Consider the following 12,284-nt stretch of genomic DNA (forward strand, 5'->3'; position numbering starts at 1 on the left):
CCCATAATGTACTGATGAAATATCAGTCTGTGATATTGCAAAGTTCAAAGATAACCAAACATCGCCGGAGAAATGTCAGGAAAAAAACTTGTAGAACTATTTTATGATGTAGTGTCACCATACTCATGGCTTGGTTTTGAGGTAATTAATACAGAGCGTATACTTCCACGCAGTTTAGTGTTTAGGCTATAGTAATAAATCGGATCAAAGTATGAATGAAAACGTGGAATATTGTCGTTGAAGTTTGTTTCGTCACGGTACACTACACTACTAGAGTCTAGAGCACATTGATTTATTAATCACAGGCTATTGGATGTCAGACATTTGGTAATTTTGACATATAGTCTTAGAAAGGAAACCAGCTACATTTTTCTATCGGTAGTAAGCCGAAGGGATCTTTTATATGCACCACGCATCCCATAGACAGGATAGCACATACCACAGCCTTTGATATACCAGTCGTGGTGCATTGACTAGAACGAGGGTTGGACTTTACTTTGGCACTGTCACATATAAAGAACATTATAAATACTTATCATAAATAGAGTTATGGTTATAGGGTTAATGACAGTGTCATAGGAAAGCCCTTCCAGAACGAGAAATAGCCAAATGGGCCCACCGACGGGGATTGATCCCAAACAGACTGCACATCAAAAGAGCACTTCACCACTGGGCTACGATGGAATATTAAAGGGCCTCAATAATGTTTTTACACACATTTCTCAATGTTTACAATTTGTTTGTTGAAATATTCAGAAAGTGACTCTGGCTGGTTGAATAAATTTTAAGCTTGCTCACCATTCACTTTTGCATGCATTTCATACCATTTCTGTGAAAAATAAAACCGTATCGAGAGAGCTAAGTACTTGACTGCTATTTTTAGAAAGTATACTCTCCCTTGATAACTACCATGCAAAAAAATCAACAAAAGTTGACCAAGAAAATTATTACTCATTTTGCTGTTCTATTAAAGGTGCTATATCAAAGTTGAGAATACAATATTTTGTTATTTTCATAAATTAATCGATCCCATGCTTTCTATAAATCTTTTCATAATTAACTCTATAATAATAATCTTGAAAATTCTTGCACTAGACCACAAGAGGGTTTCCCAAATAATTTGTGATGCTATAAATACAGCATGGCTATCGTCTTTGTTTCTTTTGTTAGTTGACGACAAAGAATTATGGATAAACATAATACACTGGCATAGGAAGAGGGGTTGGGTGGGTGGGGGAAAGGGGGGGAGCATGTGCCCCCCTCTCTTTGTAGCCGTAGCAATGGTTTTTATATATTTATACATGTATGTATTAATCTATATATGTGTGTGTGTGTGTTCCCCCACACTTTTTGGCACCACCTATGTCTGTACTAATGTGTCGGATGCATGTGTACGTGTAAAAAACAAGATCACTAGTTAAAGTTTGTTTTGTTTAATGACACCACTAGCACACATTGTTCAATTAATCATCAGCTATTGGATGTAAAACATTTGTTAATTCTGACATGTAGTCATTAGAGGAAGCCTTCCTACATTTTTTCTAATGCAGCAAGGGACCTTTATGTGCATTTTTCCGCAGACAGGAATTAGCACATATCATGGTCTTTGACCACTTGTGGTGCACTGGTTGGAACGAGAAAAAACCCCAATCAGTTGAATGATACGTCACTAGTTAATGCATATGACACACACTCGAGATTCTCTCCCCTTTTTTTTCTGCAAGTAAATGGAAGTATTTGCTTGTAATTTTTTTTAAGGCATATATAGCTGAAAGTATAAACTTTATGATTTAAAGCAAAAATTTATAAATATTTTTGGCGGGAACCACCATTATTGCAACTTTGACTTAGCACCTTTAAGTTTAAATTTTTAAAATCTATGAAACTATGAAAAAGTACCATTAGACTCCAACCAGAGCCGGTTTATCATAGCACATGTAGCACATGCTTCAGGCCCTGCAGAGATATGTATATTTATTTTTCCCATGTCATCTGTCGTCCTTTCCCCGAGGGGGTTGCAAAATATATATCCTGGGAAGGGGGCGCTGCTATTATTTGTGCTACAGACCCTGCGGATCCTTAAACTGGCTCTGACTCCAACAGAAATTGCCACACATTTTGTATGTTGGAATTTACTTTTAAACTATTTGTTTGTAGTTTGAAACCTATAATATTCTCAGAGTAAATAATGTGCTGGGGTGCCACTTACATAACCAAGAAGAAAACGGTCATAAATGAATCGAGGTGGTGATAACATTACATGTATGTATGAATTCCCAATAACTTAACCTATGTCCATAAATGGACATAAATGTATTCAGGAGAAAATAAATAACAAAATATAAAAACAAACATTTTAAAATTATGACATATTATCCCCAAAAATCCTTGCAAAACCCAACAAACAAACCCCCCAAACCCCCCACAAGAACCCCAAAACAAAACCAAATCAAAACAGCAAACACACAAAACCTCAACAACAACAACAACAACAAAAGCACTTCTTAAACTCCAAACGGTAACCCCATATTTCAGATTGCCTTCTTTCCTCTAGTTCATAATTTTGTAAATTCTGTATTAATTTTTTTAATTTTTCAGGTTTTGTGCCGTTACAGTGCTGCTGGAGTATGGAACATGAATCTAAAATTGAAACCATTCTTTCTGGGTGGAGTAATGCATGCATCGGGTATATTGTACTTGTATATGTGTATTATGTATCTATGTATCTGCATATTTAGGTATACTATATATACTTGTATGAAGAGTTCATTTTCAAAATGCTGTACAGTGTTCAACACATGTTTGACAAAGTCACAAGTCCTCACAGAAGCTTTCACTATAGTACCCTATATGTATTATAATACATGTAATAGTAATGCAGTTGATAATTTCCACTAGTCCAGATTAAAACTTCACTAGCCAGGAGTCTGTGACAAGTGTGTGATGTTAAAATGGGGAAATTCAGACTAGAGTTCTTTTCCATAACCATTATTTCTTATAAGTATGTGTGTTTTTAAAAATGTATTAGAAATCCTAGGATGACAAGAAACCTAAGCAGTAAACTTTGTAAGTAATATCCGATTTCAATTATCAAAAACGGCTCTAATTATTGTGAAAAATATGCTGTATAGTGTTTAAAAACTAGGGTCTGTTACTTTAAGATCCTGTTCAGTGGGCATATAGATCGTGTTTTGAATTGTACCAAATGTAAGTATACAAGGTCATGTGTTCACTGTTAACTCCAAAATGTGGAAAGTAGGATATATCGTGTTTCAGAAATTAACTCTTCATATGTATACAGTATAAAAACATTGATAAAAAAAGTGACCAGAGGACATATGTGACCATGCATTGTAATAATGTTTATACATACAGGATACTTCCTGAGTGTCATGTGATATCATAATTTACAGCACGATCGAGGTGATAAAAGTATGAAATCCGAGCCTTGCCGAGAATTTTTATACTTTTATCAACGAGTGCTGATAAATTATGATATCACAAGACACGAGGTGGGTATTCTTTTTATCATCCATTATCATTATTTTCATTTGCGAAAATTGTAAACAATGTCAGTATTGTGAGTTGAATGTCACTGTATTTTGCAGCGATATAGACTCGTTAACTAGCAGAACGACAGTGGCGTTACGTCACAAATGATAGGTTTAGCGCTAAAACATACACAGTGACCTAACAAAAGAAGCGATATCTCCAGATTCTAGGAGAATATCACAGGAGATATCACCAATTATAGTGCCAGCGATATCTCCAGATTCTAGGAGAATATCGCAGGAGATATCACCAATTATAGTGCCAGCGATATCTCATACAAAAGCCTTTAATGGATGATAAATTTAGATATATATACAATGAAACTGTTTTAAAATGGTTATGGTTAATTACAGCTACATGTACATGTATGTTGACTATGAAGGAAGGAAGGAAGGAAGGAAGGAAGGAAATGTTTTATTTAATGACACGCTCGAACCCATTTTATTTACCGTTATATGGTGTCGGACATATGGTTAAGGATCACGCAGATATTGAGAGAGGAAACCCGCTGTCACCACTTCATGGGCTGCTCTTTTCAATTAGCAGCAAGGGATATTTTATATGCACCATCCCACAGACAGGATAGTACATACCACGGCCTTTGTTACACCAGTTGTGGAGCACTGGCTGAAATGAGAAATAGCCCAATGGGGCTACCGATGGGGATCGATCCTAAACCAACACACACATCAAGCGAGTGCTTTACCACTGGGCTATGTCCCGCCCCCTGTTGACAATGAAGTAGGAATGAACTAAAATCAATTATTTAATGTTAACATTAGGCCCCCCCCCCCCCCCCCCCCCCCCCCACACAGCCCCCAATATTTTCTGGATCTGGCCCAGTACCACCCACTTGTTGCTGGTAGCTTCTGAAGACTTTGTTATAGTTTTTTCATTTCATTTCAACTTATTTTCATGCCTATATCCAATTGAGGTTCAAGCACACTGTCCTGGGCACACATACCTCAACTATATGGGATGTCTGTCCAGGACGGTGGGTTAGTTGTTAGTTGTTAGAGGTAAGTGAGAGAGAAGAGGATGTAGTGGCCTTACACCTACCCACTGAGTCCTTGAGAACTCACTCTGGGTAGGAGCCAGTACCAGGCTGCGAACCCTGTACCTATATACCAGCCTGTACATAGTCCGATGGCGTAACCACTGCGCCACCAAGGTTTTTCATGTTTAATTTGATTGTGACACAGTATTATTTAAATTTTTCTTGCAGGTAACCAACCACCCGCCATGATACCAAGCAAAGGTGACTACATGGTCCACGATTTACAGAGACTGAGAGAATATATGCAGGTTCCCATCAATCAGCCTAAAGTTAGTACACTGCACTGTTTATGATTTTGTCCAAAGGGAATAGGTATTTACATGTAGGTCATACTATGCTCTTTGTATACATAGGTGTAGTAGGCAGCATTCAGGAGGGTGTTGCCTTTGGTTTAATAACAAAAATTAAGGCACCAATGTAATTTGGAGGCGGGACACCAAACCAAACATTTCCTTCAAAAGAGGGGCACGAAAGTAAAGTTTGTTTTATTTAATGACGCCACTAGAACGCATTGATTTTTTATCTTATCATCGGCTATTGGATGTCAAACATATAGTCATTGTGACACTGGTTTTTTTTTAGAGGAAATCTGCTCTCGCCACATAGGCTACTCTTTTACAACAGGCAGCAAGGGATCTTTTATCTGCGCTTCCCACAGGCAGGATAGCACAAACCATGGCCTTTGTTGAACCAGTTATGGATCAATGGTTGGTGCAAGTGGTTTACACCTATCCATTGAGCCTTGCGAAGCACTCACTCAGGGTTTGGAGTCGGTATCTGGATTAAAAATCCCATGCCTCGACTGGGATCCGAACCCAGTACCTACTAGCCTGTAGACCGATGGCCTAACCACGACGCCACCGAGGCAGGTTAAAGAGGGGCACGAAAACATCTTACTTTCTGTCGTGTTTTGTCGACAAAAATTATTTCACTATGATGCATTAGGTTCTAGTCTATGCAATCTGTTCGATACGGATGCCTTTTATCATATTAGCAATGAAAATTTTAATATTACATAATATTATATACAACATGGAATGAATGGGAAGGGTTCAAATTGTGTGAACAAATTAATCGGCCAAGCCGTTCTCACATAAGTTTGAGGATGATTTTTTTTTTCATACCCAGGTGAACGTAAAAGAAATAACAGACAATACTGATAATTAAATTTGAATCATACAGGTTAATAATAACACTAAAAGTACATACTTGATTTTAAAAAAAATTTGGTCTATAAATAATAACGCTTAATAAAACAACATAAATTAACGTCATCAGATATGACGTTCACAGATGACATAATTTTTATGTTCATCAAGAAATGAACAAACTCCTATTGCTATACATCTGGACCTATGACATTATATTATAATGAATGTAACAGAAATTTAATTAATAGCCAATGATTAATAAATCGATGTGCTCTACTGACATTAAGCAAAACCAATTTGAACTTTCTCATCAACAGGATGTAGCCGACGTCTTGTTCAACAAAGGATCACTGCAGGCTCAGAGGTTTTTGACGGCCGTCGACATGAAATATCCGCAGTTTACTGAAGCTCTTTCGCGTCAGCTGTGGATGCGGATCTGGAGCAAAGTAAGCAGGCGCACGGATGCAGGATTTCTGAAAGAGGGGTCCAAATGTGATGACTGATCTCTCCTTTTACACAGTGCACCTCTTAAGCTGAACAAATCATGCTCAAATTTACAAAAAGGGGGTCCGGACCCCTGGACCCCCCCCCCCCCCCCCCCCGGCTGTCCAGCGATCCTACTTTTTGGTCTTTGTTCTATTTTTTACAACTTTTTCTTAAAAATACCTACTTTTTGGATAAGGCTACTTTTCTTGCATCTAATGCCACAATTGCTGTTAAAGTGGAAAACCATATTCCTTGTTTATAAAAGTCAACAGTTATGGGATTTTGTATTTTTGGGGCCTTCCAGCAAGATATATTCCCAATTTGTGTCACCATTATATTTCAGCATATTAAAATTTACACCTGAAAAGCTAAACAAGTTTTCCAATGATTAACATGATTATAATGTACAAATGGTTGTATATATTACTTCAGAAGCTATAATATATTGGGAAAATGTAAAATGAATCATGTTAATCTGTTTTACTATGCATCAGCATTTAATTAACTCTGGCATGTAAATATGTATATTGGTATTAATACAGTGTCAACTAATTTGAAATAACTGTATACATGGGACCATTACATAAGACTTCAAACATTATATAATTTTTGGATAGAACAAAAAATACAGGTACCAACTGAGCACCCGACGAACATTTTAAAAGTGTTTTCTCAAATAGTTCCTCTTTTGGATTTAACACATTCTTTTTCTCTCAGTATGAGCATGAATAATGTTGCTACGTAACTGTTTAAGTCCTACTTTTGTCCTTCTGTTTTCCTACTGTTGTCCCTACTTTGTATATATTTCATTCCTACTTTGTCCTACTGTTTCATAAGGGTGGGCTCGACAACCTAAGTAAGGTCATTGAAACAATGTAATTAACGATTACAACAGGCCTTTATGAGTGGAATCCTTATTGAAACTATTTAGGTCACACGTATGCATAAAAAAATTGAGTAGTTCATAACACATTTTTTTATGTTCGGTTTCGGTAAAATTTTTCACGTGCATATATACCACGAAGGCTTTCACGCACCCGCCTATCAGGCTTATATCTCAACTTTCGCCAGTAGGACTAAGTCGTTCCGACTGGAGGGGGGTGGGGGGTGGGGGGGTGGGGGATTTCCATATCGAGGTCCGGGGTAAGTTTCCGAACCAGTGGACTGGACGGATTTGGAATAAAAGATTTAGTAAAAAGGTAAAAAATAAAAAAAGCCCTAAGTTCCTATGGAGAATAACTGCAATCCTAAACATGTCCGGACTAAGAAATTAAAACCAAAAAGTATTTTTGAATGCTTGGCCTAAAAGGTTTTAACGTTATCTTGAGCAATTGAATGGGCGCCAAAGTAAAAGTGCGTCTGGACTATTTATAAAAAACTAAACATAAATCTTTTTGAGCCACAGCGAAAAAATTTAAAGTCCAACTTAAGCCCAAAAAACACGGAGGTCCAACCTGTCCTAGGTAAGGTGGTTGACGTATTCGTCGGTGAAAACGCGGAGACCTCCCGCGCAGGTTCGGCAGAAGATGCTGGCATTGATGCAGGGTATGAACCTACCGTTACCGTGTCGGGGCCGCAGACCGCTCGGAATCATTTATGTAGATTGCCGGTTGTCCAACTTGCTGTAGAGTATGGCTTATTCGTAGGTCTGCTGTCATTTGTGTGTGACCCGAACTACGGGTCCTGTGGGTGAGTGCCGAACAACTTGTTGTGCAGTTCGTATGGACGCTGCCGTCTTCCAGGGGTCATTCAGTCTGTTTTGAGGTGTCCCACCGCGAAGGGTTTGGTCAGTTCGGTAGTAGTGTCCCCCCTGCATGTCGACTGATAAAGTTCTTTGTACATCTTGTCCGCTTCCTGTGGCCACAACAAAACCTGGTGCCGGCACCCGTTTGCAGGTCGGGGACCGCCCTCGGAGCCTGGCACATCGGAACGTCCATGCTTGATATTTGATTGTGTGAGGGATGCTGGTTGCCGATGACAGTTTGTTCCTCTTCGTGAAGGTCGGTTGGGGCGGCGATGCGAAATTGGACACACCGCATGGCGTTTGAGCATTTTTTGCGACACGCCCAGTTGCTTATGTCCCTGCCATCCTGTCATTTTTTTCTTTTTTTCCTTTTCTTTTTTTCACTCCGTGATTTTCCTTTTTTACCCGCACCCGGGACACAGGGTCCGGTTATAGTAAGCCAGCTCGGAGCCCGGCACATCGCATTGGGTGGTCCCTGCTTGAATGGCTATGCGTCGTCTTCAGGTGGTTGTGTCCCGATGGCAGTCTGGGCGCTCCGCCGGCCAGAAGTCGGTGGGGGCGCTGATGCGGAAGGGGACCGCCGCTGGCGGTTGAGACTGTCCAGCTTTAACTGTCCCTGAGCTGCATCTATCGGCAGCCTTTCTTCTTCCTATACTTCACTCGTCCACCTCATCAGTTCCTCCTCAACTTATTGGAGACACGCCGCCGCCCAGGTCCCGGTATAGGTAACCCGGAACTCCAGTAAGAGGCCCCCATAAACTGGCTTATCAGTCCCTCAAGGTGGGGGGAGGGGCCACTCGAAAGACACACATCGACTACAAGTCTACCTCTTCAACCGATCGTGAACTTTACAGTTGGGAGTGATTGGATTTTTATTGTGCAGGATATATGGGGATACGTTGTGTGTGACAAATTACGGGGTCGATGCCCTAAATGTGATGGTGTTAGGGAAGATCACTACAGCATAACGCGCTCACCACTGAAGGTGACCGCAGTGTGTTTGTTTGTTTTTTTAGCAATGTCGAATAGTATTTCCAGCGGCAAGGCGAAGTAAAAAACTTGGTTCAAAGTAAGATGGTCAAAGGATATGTTAATGAGAGCACCCAGACGAAGAGAGACTAATGATACATAATTTGTGAGCCAACTTATGTTTAAAATTAAGATGTAGCACTGACTTTCCTTCCCGCCAATGTACCGGGTGAGCCCTGCTTGGGTGTCGTGACTGAACTTAAACTGTGAGAGAGGCCTGGTATCCTGAGGTTTTCTAATTTCATCAAAAAAAAAAACAGGAAACTTTGGTGAGAGTCTAATTTGTTGAATTAGATTGAGGCTGTGTGTCTCCCTTAAATTAGCTTAGGATCGTTTATGTTGATGATATTCAATTAACAGGTAAATGGGCATATTATGTCGAGTATGCACTTCCGCATTAAAGGTTTTCACTTCAGATAATTGTTTTAGATTAATGGATGACTTCACAATGTGTGAGGAATCCCAAATACTTTTTTAAAAAAAAAAATTGAGAAAAAAAGAGGTTCGAGTAGTGCTAGCAATATTGGGGTTTTTTTAGTGTCAAGTATTATTTAGGACTTATCGTTTAAATGACAAACACAATGCATAATCGCTCTGTTAGAAATGTATCTCCTACCATGTACTGTAAATGCCCACTGAGAAAATGTTTTTTAAGATTCTGACCTATATGATTTTTGTTTATTAATTTTAAAAGTACAGTGAGTCACTGAATTTAACTTTATTCTATTCCAGGGATCAAGAATTACAAAGTGAGAAAGAAAGTTTTAGAGAGGTGTGTCTGTAATTTACATTGAAAAACCTTTTACATCAATTGATTGCACAATAAATAGTGTCCTTTATTGTATTAATTTTATGATTTTCAAGCTTAGTTGAGATCTTAACTTAGGAATCGATCTACAATCTTATCCCATTCTGATGAGCATCGAACCAGACCGGTCTTGGTAAATGTGTCTACATCCAGTCTCCAGGTGAAATTAGTTTAATATGCATGGGAACATTTTGTTCAGGTTAATCTTGTCGCGGATTTGCTACACAATTTTTCATGAGATATAACTAAACAATTCAGGGCTTCTAGGATTTTATAACAATCCACTAGCCCATGGCCATGGGATCAGTGATTTAAAACATTTACTAGCCACGATTAAAAAATTCACCCAAGCCCTACTTTACTTTAAGGTTAATACAATTTTATTAATCCGAATAATTGAATAGGATCGCCTTAAGAGGGATATAGAGCTTAAAAAACATTAAGGCTGGGAGGGGTGGTGGATGGGCAGGATATTCATATTTACAAAATCGACTTAATGCAGAATTTTACAACTTGGTTTTCACTAGCTGTTGTGCATACGGCAATAATAAGTTATTTACTAGCCCAACCATTGAATATCACTAGCACATGGAGTGGGGCCACCATTAATCTAGAAGCCCTGTCTCGGGCATGGTAACAGTAGTAGTTACTTTACTAGCCCAACCAGTGAATATCACTAGCCATGTGTGTGGGGCTGCCATAATCTAGAAGCCCTGTCAGGCATGGCAATAGTAGGTTATTTACTAGCCCCAACATTGAATATCACTAGCCATGGGAGTGGGGCTCCCATACGATCTAGAAACCCTGTCTGGCATGGGGCATAGTAGTTATCTTACTAGCCCAACATTGAAATATCACTAGCCATGGGAGTGGGGCTACCATAATCTAGAAGCCCTGTCTAGCATGGCAAGAGTAGTAGTTATTTACTAGCCCCAACATTGAATTCATCACTAGCCATGGGAGTGGGGCTACCATATCTAGAAGCCCTGTCTAGCATGGCAATAGTAGTTATTTACTAGCCCAACATTGAATATCACTAGCCATGGGAGTGGGGCTCCCATAATCTATAAGCCCTGTCAGGTATGGCAATAGTAGTTATTTACTAGCCCAGCATTGAATATCACTAGCCATGGGAGTGGGGCTACCATAATCTAGAAGCCCTGTCTAGCATGGCAATAGTAGTTATTTACTAGCCCAACATTGAATATCACTAGCCATGGGAGTGGGGCTACCATAATCTAGAAGCCCTGTCTGGCATGGCAATAGTAGTTATTTACTAGCCAACATTGAATATAGCACTAGCCATGGGAGTGGGGCTACCACAATCTGGAAGCCCTGTCTGGCATGGCAATAGTAGTTATTTACTACGCCCAACATTGAATATCACTAGCCATGGGAGTGGGGCTACCACAATCTAGAAGCCCCTGTCTGGCATGACAATAGTAGTTATTTACTAGCCCAACATTGAATATCACTAGCCATGGGAGTGGGGCTACCACAATCTAGAAGCCCTGTCTGCCATGACAATAGTATAGTTATTTACTAGCCCACCATTGAATATCACTAGCCATGGAGTGGGGGCTACCACAATCTAGAAGCCCTGTCTGGCATGGCAATAGTAGTTATTTACTAGCCCACAAACATTGAATATCACTAGCCATGGGAGTGGGGCTACCACAATCTAGAAGCCCTGTCTGGCATGGCAATAGTATTATTTACTAGCCAACATTGAATATCACTAGCCATGGGAGTGGGGCTACCATAATCTAGAAAGCCCTGTCTGGCATGGCAATAGTAGTTATTTTACTAGCCCAACATTGAATATCACTAGCCATGGGAGTGGGGCTACCATAATCTAGAAACCCTGCAATTGTAAAACTTAAAAAGTAGTTGCTAATAAATTTTAAATTGACCTAGAAACATTTGCTAATAAAAATGTTGAAAACAAAATGTTCCCTTTCAATGTTGGTCACTTTGAATATTATATGGATAATAGGCATTGTAATGTCTGTAGTACTTCAACTTCATTTAAATTGCTAATCATAATTAATATTTTGTGTATGCACAAAAATGTTGGGAGGTAGATAGATGAAAATGCATGTGAAATATCGGGTAATTAACAAACAAACCAGGCCTGGTGCTTATACAATGTTTAGAAAGAGAGAAATGTTTTATTTAACGACGCACTCACACTTTGTATTTACGGTTATATGGCATAGACATATGGTTAACGGACTACCACAGATAATTGAGAAAGGGAAAAACCAACTGTCGGCCACTTAGTCCAATCAGGAACGACATCTTTTTGATTACCAGCAAGGCTGATTTTATATGCACCATCCCCAACGGGTGTAACTACATGGCCTTTGATATACCCGTCGTGGTGCACTGTCTGGAACGAGATTAGCCCAATTGTATGGGCCTCCGACCGGGATCTATCACACCGACGCACATTGA

General features: G+C 39.5%; 1 protein-coding gene across 1 annotated transcript in view; it reads left to right on the forward strand.

The window, feature by feature from the left end:
• Nucleotides 1-27: 27 nt before the first annotated feature.
• The window catches only part of LOC121390212 (glutathione S-transferase kappa 1-like), a 24,891-nt gene continuing 12,634 nt past the window's right edge, over nt 28-12,284 (forward strand). The window contains exons 1-4 of the mRNA XM_041521982.1: nt 28-141; nt 2,599-2,686; nt 4,778-4,878; nt 6,078-6,206. Coding sequence (XP_041377916.1) covers nt 73-141; nt 2,599-2,686; nt 4,778-4,878; nt 6,078-6,206 — 387 coding nt within the window. The 5' untranslated portion in view covers nt 28-72. The remainder of the gene's footprint in view (nt 142-2,598; nt 2,687-4,777; nt 4,879-6,077; nt 6,207-12,284) is intronic.

This window comes from Gigantopelta aegis, chromosome 15 (assembly GCF_016097555.1).
Source record: "Gigantopelta aegis isolate Gae_Host chromosome 15, Gae_host_genome, whole genome shotgun sequence".
Taxonomy (NCBI): Eukaryota; Metazoa; Mollusca; class Gastropoda; order Neomphalida; family Peltospiridae; genus Gigantopelta; species Gigantopelta aegis.